The sequence below is a fragment of the Hyaloscypha bicolor genome, assembly GCF_002865645.1.
Source record: "Hyaloscypha bicolor E unplaced genomic scaffold K444scaffold_182, whole genome shotgun sequence".
Classification (NCBI taxonomy): domain Eukaryota; kingdom Fungi; phylum Ascomycota; class Leotiomycetes; order Helotiales; family Hyaloscyphaceae; genus Hyaloscypha; species Hyaloscypha bicolor.
The window spans coordinates 5150908-5176876 of record NW_020194684.1 but is presented as its reverse complement, the minus strand read 5'-3'; the positions used below and the strand labels follow the sequence as shown (position 1 = coordinate 5176876).

General features: G+C 49.9%; 3 protein-coding genes across 3 annotated transcripts; all 3 read right to left on the bottom strand.

Annotated features, from left to right (window-relative positions):
* Window positions 1–799: 799 nt before the first annotated feature.
* Window positions 800–18049, bottom strand: K444DRAFT_574797 (uncharacterized protein). The gene is made up of 2 exons (XM_024877454.1): window positions 2482–18049; window positions 800–2433 (listed from the first exon to the last, which is right to left on the bottom strand). Exons 1-2 carry the CDS (start codon window positions 18022–18024, stop codon window positions 934–936), a joined length of 17043 nt encoding a protein of 5680 aa, XP_024728828.1. The 5' UTR covers window positions 18025–18049; the 3' UTR covers window positions 800–933.
* A 1047-nt stretch (window positions 18050–19096) lies between these two features.
* On the bottom strand, window positions 19097–19549 carry K444DRAFT_543907 (P-loop containing nucleoside triphosphate hydrolase protein; the record flags this gene model as incomplete). Its single annotated transcript, XM_024876002.1, has 1 exon — window positions 19097–19549. A coding segment is annotated over one exon (453 nt), but the record flags the coding sequence as incomplete, so codon positions are not given.
* Window positions 19550–19851: 302 nt separating this feature from the next.
* K444DRAFT_544239 (uncharacterized protein) lies at window positions 19852–24058 on the bottom strand (the record flags this gene model as incomplete). Its single annotated transcript, XM_024876036.1, has 11 exons — window positions 19852–19968; window positions 20015–20196; window positions 20252–20745; window positions 20874–21025; window positions 21119–21320; window positions 21368–22697; window positions 22748–23192; window positions 23262–23376; window positions 23523–23610; window positions 23660–23723; window positions 23876–24058. 11 exons carry the CDS (start codon window positions 24056–24058, stop codon window positions 19852–19854), a joined length of 3372 nt encoding a protein of 1123 aa, XP_024728826.1.
* Between the last annotated feature and the right edge of the window lie 1911 nt (window positions 24059–25969).

Here is a 25969-nt window from a genome sequence, read left to right as displayed (position 1 = left end):
CCCCTAAAGACTTGGTCTTCGCCTTCGCTTGTAACTTTCTTCCCTATTCTCGAATGCAGCTATGCGGCCTAGATATTTCTGCCGATCAGATGCAGAGATGGGGAATATGATGTATTCAAGTACCAGCCGGATCGGCGTGCCATCACGATGCTTTCACTTCCTCTCTAATAAACCCTGCCCCCCGCATCCGTCTCAAGTACCCCCAAAACCCGTGTCTGGCAGAGAGAAGCGAAAAACTTTTCTCAGGCATCAATTCCCAACATTGAGGCATTTTTACACTTTCCCCCTCCCTTACTCACAAGCACGACTAAATTTTCACCTAAGCCCTCCAAGAGGCAGCTCGTTCCCCAGTCCTCGCGCTCTTGCCTCTCTCAGCTGTCAACTGGCCTCACAAGTCAGTGACCATGGAGTCCATGACGTAGTTTTTGCTCGGCGCGGGCTCTGATGTGAGCTCTAACAAAAGTGTAAAAAGTGTTCCGAGATGTTGAAGATAACAAGGAGCACAAATCGCTTCATTGGGTATAGCCTTATCAGACGTTGGAAGCGGCCTATGAGAGGCCTTTTGTCATACGTTTGACTGTTTGTCAAGCTTCGTCTCGGCAGCTTAGGTGGCTTTCAGCCCCGCAGGGGTCACGCAAGCGGCCGATCCTCGGGAAGACCCACTCGATGGACTTGTCACGTGCGGTATTTCGACGTACGTTCCATTGAGAAGAGAGACTTCTGCCCAGTACGATGACTGGCTGCTCCAATTTGTTGATCTTCATGGTCACATTCAGCACCTCGCAAGATTGCATGAAAACACTCTGAAAAGAATTATCTACCTACTTTTGAAAACCTAAAGAGAAGTATACAAAATACAACAATTCCTACAAGTCATCATGATTGCTTAAAGCAGAAAACGCCGGTGAATCTCGCCCAAAGGATATCAACCTTCTAAATGACGCTCCCTTCTCCATAATCGGCAGGCATGGTACTCTGCAATGAAACCCTTGAATGTCCCTGCGTGCTTCCCTGACTGAAGACCCTCACTGACTTCTTGGGCTTGGCCACGAGAACCTGTGCAGGGCAGACAACAATCTCCTCATCACCTTCTCCCTTGTCGTTGCCCTTCTTGACGACCAACGGGAACAAGACAACTCTGACGACGGCCTTTTGTTTCTCCAATTCTTCGTTAGAGACCGTGTCCCCACTGCGTTCGTTCATCAATGCTGCATTGAACGACACCTTGCTTGCGAGGTCTCCATTTGCGTCGTACTCGGGAAGCAGAGGCGGGAGCATCATATACTCCGCACGCTGAGTTCGCATCTCGATCGAAAGATCGACTGCCTCTTTCATCACCCTTGTCAATTGTTCTTCAATCTGAGTCTCCAGATTGCTTGGCGGAGGTAGAATCTCCGATAATGTCTCGATGATTGCGTGCACAACGGCCTGGGTGTCTGTCTCTCGTTGCTGGATGAATGCATCACGTTTCGACAATAACGTGAGCGTGGTTGCACGCCAGTGGTGAACTGCGGCGGCAGGTCCAACTTCAGACAACGTCTTTTCTAACGATTTAAGCTTCTGTCGTTGTTCTCTGTCCATGCCAAAGAGGTATCGTGTGAAGATGAATTCCCACACCATGTTCATTGTCATCGACATGAACACATCTCGGCGCTTGATCCTGTCTGCTAGATAGTGGTCCACGTCCGAACCATCCAAAATAGCATTGTCGAGTCGATCAATGGTCTTGTCATTGTTGATCTCGCTTGAGAGTCTGCAAGCTCTCATGTCAGAAAACTTCGAGAACCGCAGTACCCATTGCTGTACGTGCTGGCAGAGCGACTGGCAAGCGTTGTCGAAGTAATCCTCATCCCTAACAGTTAGGAAATCGATCTCGTTCGCTTTCGATGCGAGTATTTGACGTTGCATCTCTCTGATTCGTTCTTTCGCTGCATCGAGTTCAGCACGCAACTGAGCTATCTCACGATCCTTATCATGTACAGCGCTTTGTACTTCGTTCCTCACGATCGCTTCCATACCCGCTGACAAGCTGTCATGTGCGTCGCGGACCTCCTGCAGCTCGCGCGTGCTCTGAACATGTTGGGATTCGAGCGTGCCATACCGTTCATTATGTTGCCGTCCCAGCTCAACATGCGCACTGTTTAGGCCATCATTTACTTGTGTAAGCCTCGTTACTTCGTTTTGCAGCCAGTCGAGTGTTCGTTTGAGGCTGTCGATTTCGGCATCCTTTTCGATCAAGGATGAGGAGGCATGCGAAGTGGACGCCAATGTACGTTCAGCTTGGGATTTTGCTTCTGCGAGCAAGCGATTTTCGGCAGCTAGTTGTTCGACTTTGGATTCGAGGTCGAGGACCTGCATGCTTTGTCGTCGGCGCATGCTGTGGGGTCGTGTCGGTGATCGCGGCGAGCCCATGCGGCCCTCACCAAAGCCATCCTATTTACTGTTAGCATCGCACCTATCATCGAAGCTCAAGAAACGCACATAGACATCTGTCGCCATGTCCTTGGCCCGGACACGGCCCTCGTTGGCTGTTGGGTTTGCTGTGTGCACTGAAGTTGAAGATGCGAGGGCGGCTAGCTCAGCTTCTTTAGCGAGATCCGGCTTGCTCCGTTGGCTGAGCGACCTCAAATCCCCGCTTAGCTTCCGATCGCTACGGCGGAGGGGAGGTGTGCCCGAGCGATTGCTGGCGACACTGTCAGGTCGTTTAGGGTCTGGAGTTCGCAACCGGTTGATGTTTGATGATGATCTCTGACTTTGGGCGCTAGACGGCCGTTGTTCTTGACTTAGTTTTCTCGCTGCTGCAAAACCAAGAGATGCGCCTGCAATTGCCGCACCTGCTTCCACCTCACTCATTCCTTTAGGTCGCTCAGCTTTAGGCCTTTGGGACGTTGCAAGTTCTGAGTATTTGTCTTCTTTAGGTTTGATAGGATGTTGGAGGTCTGGAGACTCAAATCGCTGCAGGCGTTGCTTAACTAGACTGTCTTCTCTTGGTTTTCGGCTTTCATGGATGGTAGGAACTCTGTGAAGATCCGTGTGCCTCTCCTCCGTGCTATGTTGAGATGGGAGGTAGGCTCGGTTCGTCCCTTCATCACGACCATGATGCTTTCCAGAAATCTCTTCAGTCGATTTGTAAGAGGGGAAGATGTCTCGACTTGTAAGAGGTGCTTTGTCGGGGTGTGTTGCCTTCTCGCCTTGAGATCGGTGCGATTCATGAGGATGAGAGTCGCGAGTCTCTGAAGGGACTCTTTCTTGATGGCGATGACCAGTAGAAGTTTCTACGACAATTCTCTGAGACCGATGGAGGTCAACAGTCTCTGTTTCCTCGTCGACCTGAGGCCAGGAAAGTTTAGCAAGAGCAGCATCTGTCGAAGAGGCGTGTGCTCGTGCTTTCTCCGCTGGTGAAAAGTCGCGAAGATGCACACCGCTGTCACGGACATGCTCATGATCATCAGTGAATTGATGTCGTGGAATCGGTGACCCCGTGACAAACGCACTGTCACGATTGCCCTCAAAATCATGGTGAGGGTGGGCCGGGGGGTGTTCAGATTCTTCAGGCACAACTGGTAGGTCCGAGAACGATGTGCGGCCATATTTACTGGTACTAAGAGGCCTAGCGGGGCTATGGTCGGTCACATCCTCGAATGCGACACTCTTCTCGCTGTAAGGTTGTTTAGTAGAGGATCTCGACGGCGTCGAGATGTGTTCATGGATGATTGGCGGAGGCTCTTCGAACGAAACACCTTTGTCTGAGGGTGGAGTGTCCACGATGCTTCTTGATGGCTGGGAGAAATGTGGATCATTGATGTAGATGTCTTCCCTGTGCTGTATGGGCTCTTGGGGAACATATATGCTGGAAGGAAGTTGGGTGGCGGTTCTCTCGTCTCCTGTTGACGATCTCTGATCCAATTCTTCTGAAATTTGACGCTCTAGTTGCTCTTCCCCGTGAAGATCGTGATCCTCTTGAAATGCTTCGGTAGTCGCATGGCGGTTATCCCAGTCCATTTCTCTTTCGCGGGTGCGGGTAGATTCTTTCGGGATGAATTTGGTTTCAGCGGCTGGGGAGACTGGCCTGGCTTCCTCCACATGCTTATGATGTTCATAGCCAAGTGTTGGCTCTCTGGTCTCGTATGGCTGATGGGTTGATATTGGCTCGTCCATATCTCTAGAAGCAAATCCAAAGCCGTCGCTTCCAGAATCATCATCGACATGCATGACTTCCTCGTGCGGTTTAGGTTCAGCGCCTTCCCACAAGGCAGGATCATCGAAGATATCGTCTCGTGGCGCAGGCCCAAGATCAATTCTTTTGTTTTTTCTTTCTTTTTTCGACAGTTTTCTCTGAGGCGTAGTTGAACCAGCACTTTGGGATGGGATCTCCCGAGTCTCGTCGCCTTTGCTGAGCAATGCTGCACCAGCAAGCGCGGCACCCGTCGCTGCAAGTATTGCAAGATTACTGTGATCGTCAGCCGCTTCATCCTTTGGCATTCCAGATGAAGTCGCAGGTCTGGAAGATTCGACTGAAGACGCGGGTTCTGAAATCCTCTTTTTGCCCTTTTTGCCCTTCTTGGTAGGTCTGAAGAAATCATCGACAGGAGTGGTTTCGATTGTGCTTGCAATGTGAGATAGTGACTCATCCTTCGCGATATCTTGAATAACGGGTATTTGTCTTTCAATTTCGGCCTCCTCGACTTCGTCTGCCCAAGACGTCAACGGTGGCTTAGATGAATCCATACCATCGCCCAAAGAGATATCGGCAACAGTGGCTTGGCGTTTTCGTTTGTCTTTCTTTGATGGAGTCCGGAAAAGATCATCACCAGAAGGGTCTTTTCTCTCGTCGTCAACAGCCTGCTCGACGGCATGTCTTTCGGCCTGATGGGTTTCTTCCAAGTTCTCGTCCTTCATGGTAACCGGGCTCGAGACTATTTGCCCTGAAGGGGGGTGAGTTTCAGCTTCAGTAGTTTCTATCGGCAAGGCATCAGCTGGGCCTAATGTAGAGGCTCTGCTCTCGGAAGGAGCGCGGGATGATCTTTTGCTGCCTTTCCTATCCTTCTTCGATCGTTTGGTGACAGAAGCAAATGCGTCGTCAGTGGCTTCTTGCTCCTTGGATTCTTCATTTGTCGGCCCCAGATCTTCGGAATCTTGGACCTGGGTCTCTGAGTTCTCGGGGACTTCATCTTCAAAAGCTCTGGACAGAGGTTCCTGTTTTTGAACCGTAGGCATGCCGTGTTCTGCTTCGGCGGATTCCAAGAATGGTGGAAGGGGCTCTTCAGTAAATGAACTTTCGTGCTCGAGAGACGAAATCTCCTCTGTTGGTTCGGCAATCTCTTCCGTTGGTTCGGCGGATTCCAAGACTGGTTCAAGGGGCTCTTCGGTAAATGAACTTTCGTGCTCGAAAGATGAAATCTCTGTTGGTTCGGCGGATTCCAAGATTGGTGGAAGGGGCTTTTCCATAAATGAACTTTCGTGTTCGAAAGATGAAATCTCTTCCGTTGGTTCGGCGGATTCCAAGACTGGTGGAAGGGGCTCTTCCGTAAATGAACTTGCGTGCTCGAGAGACAAAATCTCCTCGGTTAGTTCGGCGGGAGTAGAAAGACCAGATTTTCTCTTCTTTTTATCCTTTTTCGACTTCTTGGTTGCGAAAGACGCCCACTCATCCGCTGGCTGCTCGATGTCTTCCTTTGTCGTAGCAACAGTCACTTCGTCCGGTACTCGAGGTACTTCGCTTGCTGATTGCTCCTTGGATATATTTTCTGTTGGCCGGGACGGCTCCGTCATACTCGTTTCTAGTTCGACGATAGGATCTGATAGACTTGGTATCTCATATGGTCCCTCAGACAGACTTCTAGATAAGCTCTTGCTCTTTTTCTTGTCCTTCTTTGATTTTTTGTTTGAAAAAGATGCCCATTCATCTGTTGGCGCCTCGGTGTCGTCTGCCATGACTTGACTGATGGGCACCTCAATTGCTCGACTTGACGGTTCCTCAATTGCTCTGTTTCCTTCCATTAGATCGTTTGTGGGCAACTGGCGCTCCTCAATGGCAACTTCGGGGTCCAGGATAGGCTCTAACCGAGGAATAGATGGTCCCAATGATGCAGTTTTTGAGGCCTTTCTCTTCTTTTCTTTCTTCGATTTCTTGACTGAGAAAGAGCTCCATTCATCAGTGGGTTCCTCTTCCTGTTGTGCCGATGCAGGGACTGTGAACGAATCCAGATCTCGCTCCAGAGGTTGATCACTCGGAACAGTGTCTTCTTTTTCTGCAGGAATGGAGGTTTCAACAATCGGTTTCGGCTCCGCCATAGGGTCCAATGGGGTGGAGACTCCAGAAGTTTCTTCAGAATCATCCTTGGTAGAGTCTTTTCGATTTTTCTTGTCTTTCTTGGACTTCTTGGTCGTAAATGCAAAATCGTGGAAGATATCTGGGGGGCCGCTCGTCGATACCTCATCTTCTGGCTGGTTGATGGAACTGTCTTCTTCGAAAGCTGCTTCACGGGTCGCCGTTTGAGAGTCTTCACGCTCAGTGATGATATTTGCAGGCTGGCTAAGTGATTTGTCTTCGTGGAAAGTCGATTCACGGATAGCTGGCTCTGGCTCAGGAGCGCGATCAGTCTCGACAATTGTAGGTCGACTATCTTCAGCAACGCTACTTAGAACAGCATCGTCTTGCTTGCGAGGTTGCTCGATCTCCTTGGGCAGGTCTTCAGGCATAGTTGTTTGCGGCAAGCTCTTGCGCTTTTTCTTTTCCTTTTTTGACTTCTTGGAGGAATACTCCGCTTCACCGGCTTGATCAACTGCTAATGGAGCAACTGCAGCGCCAGGATCGCCAGCTATATCTTGGCTCTCGGGCTCAGGCGGGGCCTTATCATCTTTGACTTGTTCTGTTGGTGTCTCATCGAGTGTGGAGCTTCGAAGCAAACTGCCACGTTTCTTCTTGTCTTTCTTCGATTTCTTGGAAGAATACTCGAATCCATCATTTTGATCATCTGCTACTGAAGCAAGAGTGGCATTAATACCGTCGCCTAAATCTCGATTCTCGGAGTCATGCTGGAACTTGACATCATTGGCTTGCTCTACGGGTATCTCGTCGAAAGTCGAACTTCGAATCAAACTTCCACGTTTCTTCTTGTCCTTCTTCGATTTCTTGGACGAGTATTCGAATCCATCATCTTGGTCATCTGCTAATGGAGCAGTTGCGGCACCAGCCTCGTCGACTAGATCTCGGCTCTCATATTCAGGTTGCATCTCGCTGGTTATCTCCTCCGGTGTCTCGTCAAAAGTCGCGCTTCGAAGCAAACTTCCACGTTTCTTCTTGTCTTTCTTGGATTTCTTTGATGAGAACCCGAAATCGTCACTTGCCTCATCAACAGCTTCTGATGTGCTGTTGGGCATCGACAGCTCCTGTTCTGGCTGTGTAGAGCTCGCTTCAACTTCAGGTTGACCATACGGCTGCTCTTGAGCAATTGTGCTTTGACGCTTCTTCTTGTTTTTCTTCGAAGGCTTTTCCGGGACACTCCAGTCAGCTTCTGGTACTGCTTGAGCTGGCTCAAGATCAATCTCTCTTGACTCTGTGTCACGAGAGGCGTGCAAAGTTTCAACTTCTTTTCCGAAATCAACAATGGGAATGTCTTCTTCTGCTGCCGATTGTAAGACGATGTCCGGTTTCTTGCCCTTCTTGTCTTTCTTGGACTTCTTGGTGGAGGTAGAGAATTCGTCTTCTGGTTCAACGGCCACGGGCTCAGCAGAAAATTCTGGTGTGAAGTCGGGCTGAGTTAGGACATCAACATTTCGACTTTCGTCTCGGCCTTCAAATCGAGTCTCGGCGGGCAAATCATCCTCAGCAGAGGTTTGTAAGACGCTGTCTCGTTTCTTGCCTTTCTTGTCCTTTTCAGAATTTTTCGTAAAGCCAAAGTCGTCTTCTAGCTGGGCAGACTCGTTGGGTCCTTCTTCAAAAAGTGCAGGCTCTGGCGCATCAATGTCTCGTGTTTTGGCAACATCGTTAGTAGGCGAAGAGATGGTTTCAGACGGGAATACGTCGCCTTGGGTATCCGGCAAAAGACTTGCACGCTTTTTACCCTTCTTGTCTTTCTTGGACTTCTTTGTAACAAAAGCAGATTCATCTTCGGGTACATTGATTGGGCTAGCTTCGGCGAGCTCCTGTTGGGCTTCGAAGTTGCGACTGTCCGCATCTCTCGGTTGAGCATCAAGTGGAAGGTCATCTTCGATATTCGACAGAAGCAAGCTGCCGCGCTTCTTGTCTTTCTTGTCCTTCTTTGACTTCTTTGTCACGAAAGAAAATTCATCTTCAGGCTCGTTCGCAGGACTAGCTTCAGCAAAATCTGGTTGTGGGGCTTCGAAATTGCCGCTCTCCGCATCTCCTGGTTGAGCATCAGATGAATAGTTGTCTTCGGTATTCGTCCGAAGTAAGCTCCCGCGTTTTTTGTCTTTCTTGTCCTTCTTCGACTTCTTGGAGCCAGATCCGAATTCTTCCTTCAGTTGCCGTGCAAGCTTTAGCTGCTCCATCTTATATCCCACGGCCAGTCCATCGCGTGTAGGACCTGTTTCAGCATTTGAATCCGGCATTGAAGCTCCTCGGTCTTGGTCATCTTCATCGTGAAGCGGCGGTTGAGATGGCCCACAAAAGTAATCGTCGCGTGGCTCTTGTTCTAGAGGTGTTTGAGAAGTACTTCGGCGTTTCTTGTCTTTCTTGTCCTTCTTGCCTTTCTTGGAGCCAGATCCAAATTCTTCTTTCAATTGTCGAGCAAGTTCGAGTTGTTCCGAGCTGTACCGCACAGCCAATCCGTCGCGTGCTATATCCTGGACGCTTGGTTCTGGAACTTGGACTGTGGGCTCTTGCTCCATTACATCGGGGATGGGAGCACGAGATGGCTCACCGAAGTAGTCGTCGCGAGGCACTTGATCTTGAGGGGTCTGTGAAGTGCTTCGGCGTTTCTTGTCTTTCTTTGACTTCTTCCCAAACTCTGCTTGTAATTGACGTGCCAGAGAAAGTTGGTCTTCTTGATAACCAGCAGCAAAGCCGTCACCCTTTGGAGCAGTCTCCAAAGTTTCTGGATCCTGAGAATCCTTGCAGATTTCCGGGACAGTCGCTTGCGAATCTTCCACGTCTCTATCAAAACCCATGTCATCTTGAGTTGAGGAGCGCGATAATCCTTGTCGCTTCTTCTTGTCCTTTTTAGATTTCTTGCTTCCCGACTCGGAATCTGCTTTGAACTGGCGAGCAAGCTCAAGTTTATCCTCGCTGTAAGCGTCTGGAGCAGGGGGTCCGATAGAAAGACTCCTTGCCCTCGGATGCGACTCGGGCAACTCTTCCACAGTCCTGGATCTTGAGGCCTCTCGAGCAGGTGTCGGAGGCAAGCTTTGTCGCTTCTTATCCTTCTTTGACCTTTTGCTGCCACCACTGAACTCTTCCTGCAATCGTTTTGCGAGGCTGAGCTGGTCGTTGTCAGAGCCAGCGGTGAAGCCATCAGGAGCGGATTTCGAATCAGATTGTGAAAGTGAAGGCTCGTTCACATGCATGGACTTCGAGGTCGTAGTATCCTTGTATAAGCCTTCAATAGGATGCGAGTATTCTCTCTTCATCGACTCTGCACCAAGAAGAGCAGCACCGGCAGCGACAATTGGCAAGACAGTCTCCGTAAACGGGAACGACTCTTTGCTTTGCAAATCTTCCGGCATTTCGCGATTCAAAGGACCATGAGATGTTTCTGTTGATGGAAAATATTCTTTGCTCGAAGAATTAGGCACGTCACCGCCAGTCCAGGGGGTAGCAGGCGTGATTGGCCACGCACCAGGCCCACCCATAGGCGTGGGCTTTGATGATAGGCTCTCTGGTGCATCGAGAATATTTTCAGGCTCGATGGATTTCACTTGCTCCGTTGTTGGCAAATTCTCTGCTGGCAGGTGGCTTTCCTCGGATTCCGGAACGTCGATTGACCGAGGCGTATCATCTTGAGCAGCGAGACTTTCGACAGGTTCTTGTCGAGCTGTGGAAGAAAGATCATCATCGGGAACAAATGATGATGACTTTCTGTTCATCTTTTTGCCTCTTTTGAATGTAGCAGCATCGAAGTCTTGAGTATCCTCAAATTCTGGAGCTGTCGGTAGTGCTGCGGAATCCTCCTCGGGCTCCCACGCAGTGACTAATTCGCCTCGCTGCTTTTTCTCCTTCTTGCTTTTCTTGCTCCTGGTAACGAAGAACTGGTCAGCGGCCGGTGCATCTTCTGGGACATCTCGACTGGTGTCTTGTTGGGTTTCCTCAGGCACTGATTCGGTGGGAACGGCTTCTTCCTCTTCCTGTCCCCAACTCATCAATGATTTGCCTTTCTTCTTCTTGACCTTCTTGGTCTCAAAGGCTGTGAAGTCATCGCTAACAGGAGGTTCTTGAGCAACATCTTCGACGGGCTCTAGTCGACTATCTTTTGGTGTGAATTCTGCTTCGATGATCTCCTCATGATCTTCGGGCGCTTGACTTATCGTCAAATCTGTGGCAGGCTCTGCGATTGCAGTCTCAGGCGCAGAAGATTCGTGCAATATGGAGACCGGTTCTTCGACAAGATCTCGAGTTGTGTCCAATACAGGGGCTTCAGTCTCATCTTTCTCAGTCCCTACAGTTGAGGTTGGCCTGGACCGCTTCTTATCCTTTTTCTTGTTTTTCTTAGACTTGCCGAAGGAAAAGTCTTCGGTTGCTTCAATCTCAGCAGGAGTTGTTGTCTCTTCCGCAAAGACTCGGTTCTTTTCAACTGTAGGTTCTGCAAGCGGTTGAGATGTGATTTCCTCCTCAGGCTCCCAGGTAGGTGGTTTTGCCTGCTTCTTGTCTTTTTTCTTGCCCTTCTTGGAGTTTGTTGTGAAGAACTCGCCAACTGCTTCATTCTCGACAGGAATTGAAACATCTTCGAACATGGCCCGAGTTGGTTCTTGCTCCGGTTGTTCAATCGTTTGCGGTACGCTCTCATACGCGTCGGGTTCCTCGGTTGCAACGGACTTCCTCTTGCCCTTTTTCTTGTCTTTCTTGGACTTCGTAATGACGAACTCCTCGAGTGGTTCGTTGTCAGCAGCAATAGGGGTATCTTCCAACAGTGTTTGAGTTAGCTCTTGTGGCAATTCCTCGGTAGTCTGTGCAGCGCTCTCGGATGCTTCAGGCTGCCAAGCTGCAACGGACTTCCTCTTGCCCCTTTTCTTGTCTTTCTTGGACTTCGTAATGACGAACTCCTCGAGTGGTTCGTTGTCAGCAGCAATAGGGGTATCTTCCAACAGTGTTCGAGTTGGCTCTTGTGGAAATTCCTTGGCGATCTGTGCAGCGCTCTCGGATGCTTCAGTCTCCTCGAGTGGTTCATTGTCAGTAGCAATAGGGGTGTCTTCCAATAGTGGTCGAGTTGGCTCTTGCGGAAATTCCTCCGTAATCTGTACAGCGCTCTCAGATGCTTCAGTCTTCTCGAGTGGTTCATTGTCAGCAACAATAGAGGTGTCTTCCAATAGTGGTCGAGTTGGCTCTTGTGGAAATTCCTCGGTAGTCTGTACAGTGCTCTCGGATGCTTTAGTCTCCTCGAGTGATTCATTATCAGCAGCAATAGAGGTGTCTTCCAACAGTGTTCGAGTTGGCTCTTGTGGCAATTCCTCGGTAGTCTGTGCAGCGCTCGCGGATGCTTCAGGCTCCCAAGCTACGACGGACTTCTTCTTGTCCTTCTTTGACTTCGGAGTCGAAAATTCATGGAGAGGCTCGACATCCGCGGGCGTAGCTATCTCTTCAGACACATCTCGAGTTATCTCCGCCACAGGCTCCTCGATTTGGTGTGGCACACTCTCAGGTTCCTCCGGCTCCCAAGCTGATATCGATTTGGTCTTCTTCTTGTCTTTTTTCTTGTCCTTCTTGGATTTTGTGACGAAGAACTCATCCTGAGCGGGTTCGGTCTCGGGTGGACCCGTTGTCTCTTCAGCGATATCTTTGCTAGGCTCGGGAATTACCATATCGTCTTCCGTCAGAGAGCGAGAGAGTCCTTTGCCTTTCTTCTTATCCTTCTTAGATTTTGTAATGAAGAACTCATCATCAGTTGGTTTGGCTTCGGCTTGACCAGGTGTGTCTTGAGCGCCGTCTTTGCTAGCGTCTGGGATCGTGAAATCCTCTTGTGTGGAAGAGCGAGAGAGACCTTTGCCTTTCTTCTTGTCTCTTTTCTTGTCTTTCTTGGACTTGGTGAAGGTAAACTCCTCAACTGGTTCGGTTTCTTCAACAGTGGGGCCATCAAGTTCATGTAAATCCTTGGCTAGTAGCTCCGGAATCTCATGAGTCTTTTCTTGGTCGGCGAGGTCATCGTATGGTGAAGTAGAAAGAACATCCGTGGTCTGCTCATGTTCGTATTCGATATCTTCTGGCCTGGCTTTCGGTGATCCAAAGACATCAGTCGCTTCCCGTTCTTGAATGCTCTCCATTGCATTACTGCTGGAACGAGACGACTTTTGATTTCTACTTGGCGAATCCAAATCTCGATCAACAGGTTCGAATTCCTCGAACTTTTTGGACAATGGCGATGACTGAAGTAAATAAGAGCTCCTATCTTTCGTCATTGGATCAACAGGCGAAGGTTGTCGTGGCACAGATGGCAACTCATCCAAGGAGGATTCCTTGTTCTCTGGATAGGTTGGAGATGAAGCAAAATACCCAATCGCGGAAACTAGTCCTGCTGCTGCAGCGGCTTCAGCAACATGTTCCCTGAAGTGAGATTTCGGCACAGGGGAAGATGGTCTTCGCTCTGGGTGTGAAGATAGGCCTGACTCTGCCGTCAGATTCATGTCATCGAATGAGTCGTCAATAGCATGGTCATCTCGAGTCATAACTGCAGCCTTTGGTGTTGATTGTTCCGAGCCAAGTAGCTCGGCCGATTTCGACGATGCTAGGTCAGTGTCAATTGACAGTGGATCTTTTGCCAACTCTCCAATCTCGAGCTGTGAAGAACTGCGCGAAGTCCCTTGACTAGGGGGGAGAGCTGGAAGATCCTCTTCCATCTCCATTTGAGCACTTGACCCACGTCTGTGGCTTTCTACAAGATAGAGAGGCTTGTACTCTTTTGAGTTATCCCAGGAAGTTGGCCTTGATCGAGCTTTTGGAAAAGAGAGAGAGTCTTCATGCGGAGTAGCTGGAGATTGCAATGGAGAAGATCGGACAAAGCGGGGTGATGACGGCTGTGGTCTGTTCCGCATGAGGAAGTTCAATGGCACTGCGCTTTGGCTTGGGGACTTCACCGGAGTCTCTTGGATGTTCTTGCGGACAGCGCTCATAGACTTTTCTCTTGTGATACGCTCAGGCTCCGGAGTATCTGGGCGACTTTCAGGTAGCTCGGGAAGATCATCTATTGGATCCACATTCGGAGATACTGGGTCGCTTGGTGGCAGTGGGAGAAGATCACCATACTGGGGATCGATTGAAGGTCTGAATTGTCGTTCTGTGATCTCGGGATCACGGATTTCGTGGGGTAGGATGGGGCTTGGGGAGCTTTTGCGTTGCTCATGCTCGACGGTCTCCCTGCTGTTCACATTTGCGGCTTTTGATTGCTGATACTGCTGAGCAGCAATTGCAGCAGCAGCACCCGCAATGCCGACACCCGCGCCAAGGGTGCCGGCACTACCTAAAAAAGAATCCTTCTTCGAAGATTGACTTTCGGATCTGGATCTCGTCTTAGTCTTCTCGCCCGAGTCATCGCCATCATCGTAGGCGCTATTCTTGTCGCCGTTTCCATTGGACATCGAGCGCGAAAGGTCACCGACAGACTGAGCACCAATATCACTGTAGATACTCGATGAGTCAGCAACGGAACTTCTCTTGGACTTTTTCTTCTTCTTTGGTTCTTCGAAGTCGTCCTTTGATCCTTTGGGGCTCTCATCTCTGGCACCGACGTCGGACTTAGAGCCAAAAAGACCGAAGAAGCCACCTCCACTCTTCTTGTCTTTCTCTCTGTCCTTGTCTTTATCCTTTTTCTTGGTCCTCTTCGAATCCTCGTAGTCGTCGCCAGCAGGTGCTGAAACTACTGATCTAGAATCATCATAGTCGTCCTTGGTGCTGCTTCTGGACTTCTTTTTGGATCTCCGAGGCTCGTCATCACCGTAACGTGAAGCATCAGCCGAAACCACTGAGCGAGAGTCTCCACGATCAGCACTACTGAAGACACCACTGTCTCTGGTCGATGATTTTCTGTTCCCTCGCGAATCATCAAAGTCTCCATCTCTACTAGTCTCAGATGGTGTGCTAGCCGGCAGAGAGGTTTCAGTTGGGTCAGCCTCATGTTGCTCGCTCTTCCGCTTTGATTTGTCCTTGGACTTCTTGCTTGATGATCTCTCCAACTCTGAAGCAATCTCTGAAGATGGGACGGATCGAGCAGGAGAATCATGGCGATCGCTGTCACGCTTCGACTTCTTCTTGGACTTCTTAGCGTCAGCCCATTCGTCGTCGTCGTTGCGTAAATCATCAAAAGCATCAACAGGAACAGACACCTTTCTGCTATCCCGGGATGTCTCTTCCGCATAGTCATCAACGCCAGACGAGCCCTTCTTGGACTTCTTTTTGGATTTTTTCGGGGTTTCGAAGTAGCTTTCTGGCTCCTCGACAATCTCATCAGCAACGGATGGGGTTATATCGTCTCCTTGGCTGGTTTGTCGTGCAAGCTTGTCACGTTTCTTTTGCTCCTTCTTGCTCAAAGGAGGCTCAAAATATCTTTCAGGCTCTTCGACGACGTCTCTCATGGCAGAAGATTCCTCGAGGGGCGTCACATCTCCACTTCGTCTTCTCTCCTTATCACGCTTCTTCTGTTCCTTTTTGCTTAGCTTAGTTGCAATTCCGTCGCCTTCGGGAGGTGAAACGCTGCGCCAATCTTGCGGTGTGCTGGCTACCTCACCAAGAATGTAACCCTGAGGGCCTGACACCTCTGATGGAATAGCGCCAAGGTCAGAAACTGTCTCGGCGAATGGAGTGCGGTATGGCGTGAAATCGTTGGAGCCTGGTGGAGAGTTTCGTCTTCGAAATGACGGGTCATCGATCACAATATTAGGATCAAAACCAGAGTCTTGCAATCCAGCGGCCACAGTAGCAGTGAAGTCAAGATCATCATTGAAAGCGCCGGGCACACGTGAAGTCTCGGAAGCGGAGGGTTTAGGACCAGCAGGTGGTGCGTCTCGTTGACTTGAGCTTTGTGGAGGACTCTCCGGCTCAACAGCGACGCCCCGGTATTCGTAAGGTGCATCCTTCTTCTCATCTTCTTTAGATTCCGATGCTTTCGAAGTTTCACTTGAGCTCGCAGCCGCAGCCGCAGCCGCAGCTCCCATAAAGGCACCTCTAAGGGCAGCCCATCCCTTGGACTTGGGGCTGGCACTAGGTTGCGGCTCCTCTTGAGATTCTCGAGCGTTGATGTCGGATTTCGACACAAACTCATCTCTGTGCTCGGATGGGCTTTCAACCTCGAAGTGCTTGGTCTCATTTTCGCCCCAAGTAACGCCTTTGGATACATTCGAAGCAGTGGGTGAATCAACCACCTCATCCTTTGACTTGACATCAGAAGTAGAGGACCGTTTTGAGTCTCTGCGATCCTTGGGCTCTGATGAAGTAGCAGGTTCAGAACGATCGGCTTGCTTCTCAGGCGCAGGCGATGGCGTAGGGGTTGGGTGAACAAGATTTAGGAACGGACGAGGCCGGTCAGCATCGGGATCCCGCTTCAGATATGGACCTTCAGCATCAACACGGACCATGTTCGTGGGCGAGATCCTGAAATTCCGCAAGTCTAAAGGATCCTCCAAGACGTGGTCGAGTTGGAAATCAGCGTTTGGAGCATCATAAGGTCCAACTTTCTTCTGGTCTTCCATCCCAGGCGGAGTAACTATTCGGACGGGCTCCTCTTCCTCCTCTGCTGTGTACTTCTCCACAACCGAGCGATCAGGGGAATTGCTACGGGAGCGAATGACTTGTGATGCGATTTTCCGTGCCATGACAATCTCGCGGTATGCCCTGTCTGCTTCTTCCTGAACAGGATCTCTTCCCTTCTCGGGCTTCTTATCACGCGGTTTGGAGTCATAATCATCATAAGAGCTTCCTTTTTCACCACGCCTCTCATCTCTGCGTTTGTCGGATCTAGTTTCACGCTCGGCGTCGGCATGGTGGACGGCAGCAACTGCAGCACCGAACGCAGCTGCAGCAATAGGAGCTGTAGAGTGTGTCGTCTCTTCGTATATCTCCTCGGCTTCATGCAATGCTCGGTCACGAGAATCGTACTCCCGATCTCCCGGACCACTATCCACATATTTGGGCGGATTTTGGCGATGCATATGCATAAAGTCAGGCGTGCGTGCATCCCTAATTGGTGCAATACGACTGAAGTCCGGTTCACGCTCGACAGTAACATAGTGAACTGCAGGAGCTGCTTCGATTGTCCTTTGAGAAGGCTCCGTAGCCACAGTCTCGAAAGCATCATCTGGAACCTGGTACTGGAAAGGATCAATAACAGTTGTAGGCACAGCTGTCTCGCTCTTAGTGCGGCGAGCCGAGCCTCGATCATCAAACCGCTCGTTGCGTCGCTCCTCCCGTCGGTTCTCACGTCTCTCATCTTTCTCGTCCCGGGGTTCGTCCCTAAGACGACGTCTTTCATCCCTTTCTTCGCGAGTCTCGTCTTTACGCCTCTCGCGGCGCTTGTCAGAAGACACTCGAGAGGAATCATCCTTCTCTCGACGTTTCTCTCTGCGTTCCTCTCGGTCCGGACTACCACGCTTCTCTCGGCGTCGGTCGTCTTTGCTCTCTTTCTCGCTATCACGACGTCTGATGCGGGTTCTCTCATCCAATTCTTCGTCTTCTCTTCTCTTTCGATCATCCCTGCTAGAAGCAATTGTTGCACCGACCGCGGCACCGGCAACACCCACTAGGGCAGCTTCAGCAAGCGATTTGCCTCGACCAGACGAAGTTGAATCCCGCTTTGAGATGCTACCTGATTCCCTTCGCCCATAAACACTCTGAGAAATAGGCACCATAGGTTGAGGCTGCTGGATGGGGATAGGGCCTGGTCGACTGACGACAATTGGCTCTGGCCCAGAAACCTCTGAAGCTGCTCTGGCGTCGAATCTTCCCGGGTCTGAGGTAGGAATAGGATAGACTCGTTGTAGTGATGCTTGAGAACCGGTGTGACTTGGACCGATTCCTGGACCCTCTGAAAACTGCTGTCCAAAGTCATTGGTGGAAGCCCATGGCGTAATTTCATCAAATCCAACGGGTTCAGTAACAATACCATGTAGGGTATTCTGGGGCCCGAAAAGTCGGGGATCGACTACGGAGTCCTTCCTACTCAAGGGCCGTCCCTTCTTCCTTCCAAAGAGTCCGAAAAAGCCTCCACTGCTTTTGCTTGGTTCCCCGAACGCTAATCTTGAATCGACACTTTCTTCGGATTCAGAAGCCGACTCCCACCCTTCCTCATCAACAGTATCTGATCCATGTGATGGCCTCGAGTTTACCAATCCGCGACTCGGTCCCTGATTATTGAATCCAGTGGTCGAACCCCCGGCAATTAGATCTCCTCGATTGCTATTCCTTGCCTCCATCAAATCTCTCCTATTCTGATCTCTCGCAAGCTTCGCCAGGCCAGCGCCAATAGCCAATATCTCCGCATCAGTCTGAGCCCTTGCAAGCGGTCCTCTCGCCGCCGCCGCGTCCTCCCTCCTCTCTCCTCTACTTCTCCGATTATTCTCCCTATCACTAGCTCTCTCAGTGCCAATCTCCCTCCCATTCCTAGCTCTAACACCTCTGCGCTTCGGGCGCTTGATAAAGCCCGTTCCATACGCAAGGTCGCTGTTCACGGTCGAGGACGACGAGTTCGCATTCCTGAACAAGCGGCTGCTCCTGCGTCGGCGCAGACGTCGGCGCTCGGAAGGCGCAGTGAAGAATGCGCGGAGCCCGAACTTCCTCGAGTATGTTCGTGAGATATCGATGTAGCTCGAGCTCGAGCTCGAGCTGGAGCTGGAGGAGTACGCCACCTCCTCTGCGCCTGGTCGCATTCTTGCTTGCTCGGTATAATTCGTCATTCTTGGGGGCTCGTCGTAGGCTGCGCGCGTGGGTTCTTTCCCCTTCGTTCTGCTGGAGCCTTCGGGGCTCCGGCGTCGTCGGTCGGCCATCGTGACGGCTGTTGTTGATTTCTAGCATCCAGCGCATGCGAAAGTGTGGTTCGGATCGGGACGAAGAGAGGCCCTTGTTTACCTACTTTAGTCGCCCGCTCGAATGGAGTAAAAGATGGGGCTGGGGTGGTGAGATTTTAGCCCGGGGCAGCTAACGCCACACTCTCAGCTCGCCGTGTGGGAACAAAATGGCTGCGATTAAGTACTCAACTTAAGCTAGGAGTATGATTTAATTCAGAGGATCATGATTGTTTACCCAAGGTGATGACCGAGGTGAACCGGGTGCCAAAATTTAATCCCAGGGTTGACCAGGACATGAAAAGAGGAGAAGTGAACAGTTATCACGTGACCAGTCACTTTGGCGCCGCTTAGCCGTGGATAGAAAAGGCGGCACCAATCAATGTCCCCTAGGTTGGTCATTGCCAATGCTTCCTCTCCAAACGTACACCTGTATTATTGTATATTTGAGGACTTCTCCTTTCAAATGTCCTAGAAACTTCCGTACGTCAGAGTCCCATCGCCGATAAATGTTCAGGGTTAACTGGCGATATTGGAAATTAGTGCCGCTTTTTTCATCCTTCGCGAGAGCCTGGTCAAATTACAAATAATGACAGTCGTCCATAAGCGTTATTGAATTGGTATTCAAAAGCTCTCACCTTGAAGTTTGTATTGGTGGGGTTCGTACTGAATAGAAAATGCAACTCAATAGCCATAACTCGGTCACTTTTCACAGCGCAGAGTCGTCTCTCCATGTTCTCAGCCACTAAATTCAGGACTACAAGTAGTGAGTGATCTAAAAAGTACAAAATTACACAACGAAGTGGAGTCAATGCCTCCCGATTATTTGAGGCCAATAGCGCAGCTAGCTCTAGAAGAAGTGAAGATGGTCGAATAGAACTCTCTATCTATCAAGCGCCTGCGATTGACACTAAAACGCATGAATCAGTACACACATTCACTCAAGAAGAATCACAGGAGCAAGACTCACCATCTGATAATACACCCCTCGTTTCCTCAAGAGTTGGTTATGGTCACCAGTCTCTAAAACCTTGCCCTCACCAAGCACGAAGATGACGTCCGCATTCTGGACAGTCGCCAGCCGATGCGCGACAACGACCATAGTTCTCCCCTTGCCCGCACGCTCGAATGCAGCTTGGACCAACTTCTCGCTCTCGGAGTCGAGACTCGAGGTCGCTTCGTCTAGTAGAAGGATCTTGGGATCACGGATCAGGGCTCTGGCGATGGCAAGGCGTTGCTTTTGTCCTCCTGAGAGTGCGATTCCCTTGCTTCCCACGTCCGTTTGGTAGCCTTCGGGCAATGACATGATGAAGTCGTGGATCTCGGCATCTCGACATGCTTGGTGGAGTGCTTCTGTGCTGGTCGACTCTTCAACACCGAGTAGGATATTCTAGCGGAAGATTTCCGAGTTAGCATTACTTCTTTAAAATGGATTTGAGGGGATTAAAATTGGTCCAGGGGGCAGATGGCATCCTTTGGGAGGAAGAACATGTCTCACAGCTCCCGAAACAACCTGGAAGGAGAAGAAATAACTCGGAGAACCTACCTCTTTAATTGAGCCTTGGAACAGTGTGGGTTCTTGGGCTACAAGGGAGATCATTTTGCGGTATTCTCGGATATTGAGTTCGGCGATGTTGCTGCCATTACACAGGATTTTTCCCTTTTGAACTTCGTAGAAGCTAAAAATAGCGATTAGAATGCCTTCAGTAACACAGAGTAGAACCAGAAATACCGTTCAAGTAGGGATACAATGCTTGTCTTGCCACAACCTGACGAGCCGACCAACGCAGCAAACTTGCCCTTCTCGATCTGGAATAACATTAGGACAGTTCAGTAAGGGTAAAGAATACCTTACTGTCAAGTTGAGACCAGTGAAGATGGGAATGTCCCTCGTTGGGTACTTGAACCACAGGTCTCGCAGTTCAATCTTAACGCCTCCTTCTGTGTCTTGAATCTCTAAAGGCGTCTTAGAAGCGGTCTTACTTCTTACCCTGAAGCTGAGGATCCGGTTAGCCGCCGCTGAAGCTTGAGCCATGTCTGACGCAATTCGTTAGTAGGAATTCTCAGTGATTCAGGACATGAGAGCACTTACTAGGACCGAATGATAGGAATGTCCCTGCTCCTTCTGCTCCATTGATAACAGCCAAATAAACCACAAAGAATTGAAGGGGGCTGTATTCTCCCTTTCCGAGCAGTTGACCGCCATACCAAAAGGCCAAGGCCATGGTGAGAAGTTGAACACTATCACTTGCAGCGAAGACGAGAGATGAGTACTTCGACTTATGGAAAGCCGCAGTGACGTGACCTTGTAACAAGACCTCGTATCGACGGCATATCATATCTTCCAAGGTTAAGGATGAAACGGTTCTGAAGGCCCCAATAGACTCAGCGGCGAACTTTGACGATTCAGCAAATACGGCTTGGTTCATGCTCTCGAACTGGATCTCGTATCGAATTCTGAAGAAGCCGGCGGCAAGAATGATTGGCATCGCCACAAATACCGTGAGCACGGTGAGCTTCCAACCAAAAATGAAAGCAATGATAATACAGCCAACAAGACTGAGTACTGCAGTGTAAACTAGAGCCCTACAACGAGTTAGCAAAATATTTCTTTGGGGGGGTAGAGAGCTGGGAGCAAGCCGGGAGTATGTCTCATGCTCCTATCCAGTGAAATAGGGAGCTCGGGGCATGGGACAAAGAAATAGGTTCGTTACATATTCATGCCGAGCATCTGTTGGAGTTGCGTGGGGTCGTTCGCAACTCTAGCGGTCAGGGTACCAGAGGAGTTGTCCTCATCATCGAAAAAGGTAATTGGTTTCTCGAGAATACTTTCGAAATACTGCTGTCGATACGTACATGAGATGTGCTGTAGAAATCAGTTAATCCCTAGCGTTCCACTTTGTCGGGTATATTCATATTTCCATAAAAATCTATTGCCGACGGGCGGGAGAGAACTAACAGTTGAGATTGTGGTTGAACTCCAACCCAGGCTGAAGTATGCAACCCCAGCTCCAATTCCGAGAATGAAGAACATCAGAGCCCAATGAGCACTTGCACGCGCAAGCTCATCGGGGAGTATTATTGCGATAACTAGTATCAACTGAGAGAAAATCCAAGATTGTAGAGGATAAGCGGATGCTGCACCAGCACAACCGGCACATCTGCGTCGGTTAGTTTCACACTCATGGATCTTTGAAATCTTACTCACAGCAGAAGATACCACGGCCAGTTGCCGGTTTGTTCAGCCAGAAGAAATCCAAAGCTTCCGAAGAAGCCCTTAGGTTTGTAAGCCACTTCGACATCGGCAGCGTTAGCCTCACCGCTGGCAGAGCTCATGTTGCGTTGAAGTGGTTCTATCGAACTTTCGATTAAATCCGATTCTCCAGCAAAATCTTCGCCCATTGAAATCTTTTGAGCATTTACAAGTGCCCAGTAGACTCCGTCCTCATTTGCCAGTAAGCTGTCATGGGTGCCTTCTTCAATCAATTTGCCTTTCCTCATGACAACGATCTTGTCTGCCTTCTTGATTGTTGACAGACGATGAGCGATTGTAATGGTCGTCCTACCCTCGCTCACTTTATCCAAAGCCGCCTGGACCAAACGCTCTCCGCGGACATCGATTGAGCTTGTGGCCTCGTCCAGAATTAGTATCTTAGGTCGCTTTATAATGGAGCGAGCGATTGCTAGTCGTTGTCTTTGTCCGCCAGAAAGCTTGATGCCGGCATCACCGACTTGGGTTTCATACTTCAATGGTAGCTTCTCGATGAATTCGTCAGCGAATGCCTCCTTGCAGGCGTCCTCAACCAATTTCCTCTTGCTCTCGACACTTTCATTCTCAAGTTCAGTGCCGATCAAGCCATATTCGACATTTTGATGTATCGTCGAATTGAAGATGAATGGTTCTTGTTGGACAAGGCCAATCTGAGAACGCCACCACTTCAGTTCGAGGTCGTCTAAGTTCTTTTCCCCGATCATTATCTTGCCGCTAAGAGCAACAGGTGTCTGGGCTTCTTCATCGGGACTTTTCTTGTCGTCATCCTCTTTGTCTTTGTCGGCTTTTTTATCCTTGACAGCACTCTTTGGAAGTTTGTATCTCTTTTCAAGATCGAGGTCGTACCAACGTTCCAGCAAGCCCACAATCGTACTTTTTCCTGATCCACTAGCACCGACAATGGCAGTAATCTTGCCACGTTCGAACCGAAGGTTGAGATCATCCAGAACCTTGACATGAGGCCTGCTCGGATATGCAAAGTTAACCGAGTCAAAGGTGATATCTTCGGTGGCGGAGGCTTCAGGATCTCTCAAGCCAGTCATGATAGGTTTTGGCGCGTCTATGACAGCAAAAAAGTCTGCTGCAGCAGACGCAGCCTTTGTTGCGGCAATAATAGGCGCAGCAGTTTGACTCATGGAAAAGGTAAGCATCATCACAGACATGAGGACAATGATAATCGTCGCAATGCTGTCGATATGATGGGCAAGCAAGAGTTTGAAACCAAACCAAAAACATAAAGCCATTGTGGCGTAGAGGGAGAAGAACACTTTGGAACTGTCAGTTCAATACAAGGACATGAGATTGGAGCAAACGTACAAGGAGCGAATTGTACTCCAATCATGGGCGATAGCTTGAGACCTCTTCGCAGTGATTCCTGGATCCACCCCGCGTATTTGAGCGCAATTCTACCCTCAGCGCCGCAAGCTACAATCATTCGAATGGACCCAAGCACCTCGCCAGCGATGGAGGAGGCTTTTTCGTCCGCGTGCTCAACTTCCTTAGTCTGCTTAACAACAATTGGAATTGTGATTCCGTAGACAATGCCAATGAAGACCAGGAGAGAGCTGGTAACCAAGGTTAGAAGCCAGGAATAGGTAAAGGCAACAACAATAGCTGCTACCATCAAGGACGTAAACTGAACGAATGTTCCAAGCTTTTCCGATATACCAACCTGGAGGACGTTGGCTGTGTTGGTCAGCGTGTTTGATGCTTGACCGCTGGGCAGGGTATCAAGGGTCGAGATTGAGAGTGAGAACAGCGCCTGGGTAACATGTTAGTATTCCTATCCTGAAGAGGCGATTAAGAAATAAGGATAAGCTGAAAAGCATACTTTGAGGTATTCGAGGCGTAATTTTGCCGATATTCGGAGGGCAACAACTCGAAAAATGAGCATCGCTCCATAACTAAGAGCGCACCGCGCAATAAAAAGGTACACGATGATGAGTCTGTAAGTACGGTCAGTACAACGAAGATTTTGAAAGAAATACATGGGAGTCAGATTCATTTCAAGGTAGCAGAACCCGGCAATTGCAGAACAGCAGCTTGCAAGAAATTTAAGATAAAAAAACACTGGGACTGAGAGACAGCTCACGTTTGATGATTGAGATTGTTGAGGAACGCGGCTCTTCCTACTGGCGAATTTGGATCCACATATGTGCTGAAACTTCCCACGAGACGACCTAGAAGAGTTAGAGATACCCTTTCCAGAGAGGAATGCTCAAAGTGTACCAAAGATGATGTTCATTAACGGCAATGTTACGCCAGTACCGATCTCAGCAAGAAAGGCAATTGTCTGATTGCCTTGGGGTCAGCATTGATGAGGGGAGGGGTGCGGAAGTTGAAACAATGTTACACGAGCCCTTTGGTCCAAAGACGTGTCTACAAAGCAAATACAACCCCGAAAATTCTCGGATTAGGGGATTCATCTATAAAAATACTACATACCAAAAGGATTCGATCACCCAGAGTAGAATAGGTGAAGATCCGTAAGTAGTCACTGAATGTTGTCTTCGTGGTCGCCTTGCTCGAGTAATCCGGTTCAGGGTCATCATCTTGTGGGGATGGCTTCTGGGAGTTCTCGTCTTTGATGACATTAGACGCGTTGATGTCGACAGGTGCTTTCTCCATCTTCGCCAAGCATCTATGGTTCACCCATCTAAATTGGCTCCGAAGGTTGAGAGAGGTCGAAGTGAGGGAAGGAACGGTCTAGAAGAGGCCAATCGCGGTGTAATGTACAGGTCGAAGATTAGGGGGATGAAGCACAACGTGGCATCGAGTAGAGAGTCAATGACAGATATCAAAAGGTTGCAGGTCGTTGATTCAGCCTCTCGCAAATAAGCGGAAATCAAACCGGGCAGTTTGAGCTCCGAAGGCAACAGGATTTTTAATTTTTTCCGAGAACAAAGCGACACAGAACCAAACGAAAATCGAAAGAAAGGGAGAGGGAATCTCAGGACATGAAGAGTGATTTGGATGATAGGAAGAGGGGGTGAGAGGCACGAGAGGCAGAGTTCTGGCCTCGTGCAGTGTCGTTGGATTTTCCCCAGATCCACGACCCGAATACGATCGATTTGGTACGCGTACCGAAGGCACGTCGGCCGAGTGCAAACGAACCGACCAATAGCATCCAGGTATGCCGATGCGATGGGTGTCCATCCCAACGCAAGTCACGCGGCATTTGGATGGCCCCGAGCACGTGGTGAAGTCACATGATCCAAGACTTTTCTTCGCGCATCTTCGTCTCGCTCGAGAAAGTGGACAAGCCTCTGGATTCTTATCGTCGTTATTATGATCGCTTTCGGAGTTTCCCAGAGCTCAACAGATCAAATTTGTTTAGCGTTTCTATTTCAGGTGGCTTTCGCTGGTTTCAGTGGAGCTTGAGCTGCTCGAGATCGATGATGTGCGCTGCCCGTGCTCCCAGGAGCGAGGGACACCTTTTGACCAAAGTGGTGATGGCGCAGCAATTCAATTTGACGGAAGTTCTTGACGCGGCATGCCACGGATTCATGGGACGTTGCCAAGTTGGAGGGAGAGATATTCCGTGCCGTCCAGAGAATCTCCTGTTCGAATGATGCAGACCGCAAATAATTTTCAAGGAGACGCAGCCTTCTATCCCGACCTTATCCTTTCTTGGGACTTGCGATAAACTCCCCCATTCGAGGTCGAATCTCCAAAAGTGGGTGCGGGTCTGCTGGGCTGTGCAAGTCGCATTAGACTGATGCATCATGCATCAGACGCCGCAGATTTCCACTCGTATTCCTTGGGCTGGAGCCTGGGCCGGGGGGAGGACTCGTCTCGCTACTGTACTTTTCCCTGGGGGTCGGCTAGGAAAGCTTGTCCAAGACTTTTGATAAAGAGATCATTTCAGCACATCAAACACATCCGGTATCATCGACAGAACGTCATTTCGACAGCGTGGGGGTGTTCTCTGAAAGTGCCAGCGGACCGTCGCCCACGCGGAATTGCACGTCGGGAGAGAGAGAGAGGAGAAGTGACTCTGAACGGCGGGTGACGGTGACGGTGACGGTGATGGCGGCGCAACGCTGTGGCGATGCTTTTTCGTGGGGCCATCTGGCCCAGGGCCCAGGATGTAAATTTATCGAAGTTTCACCATCGAGCTCGTGTTGAACGTTGACAAAATTTTGACGTCGACCGCGTCAACGAATCAGGGGTCCAGTCCCAGCTCAGCTGCTGTCTTTCGCTGTCCTGCTGTCCCAGCCACGGGCAAGGCCGAATGGAACGGAAACCGAAATAGATCCCTGCCCCGTTGCAAGCGAGCCAATGCCGTGCGCGACGTCCTCACCAGGGCTGCTGCTCCCTGCTGGAAGAGACTTCAGTGGCTGGTGATCGCTCCACTTGGCGCCGAAATGGCTGTTTCGTGTGGGTCCGATAGCACATCCCTGGCTTCTGGCCCTTCTCCAAGAACCTCTCCTTCTTGGTCCGGAACAGGATCCTGGCGACACTGCCTGCTCACCCACTCGTTTTCATGTGCCTTGAACCTATTTACTCCGCGTCCTTGTCTGTGTTTTGTGCGTGCTC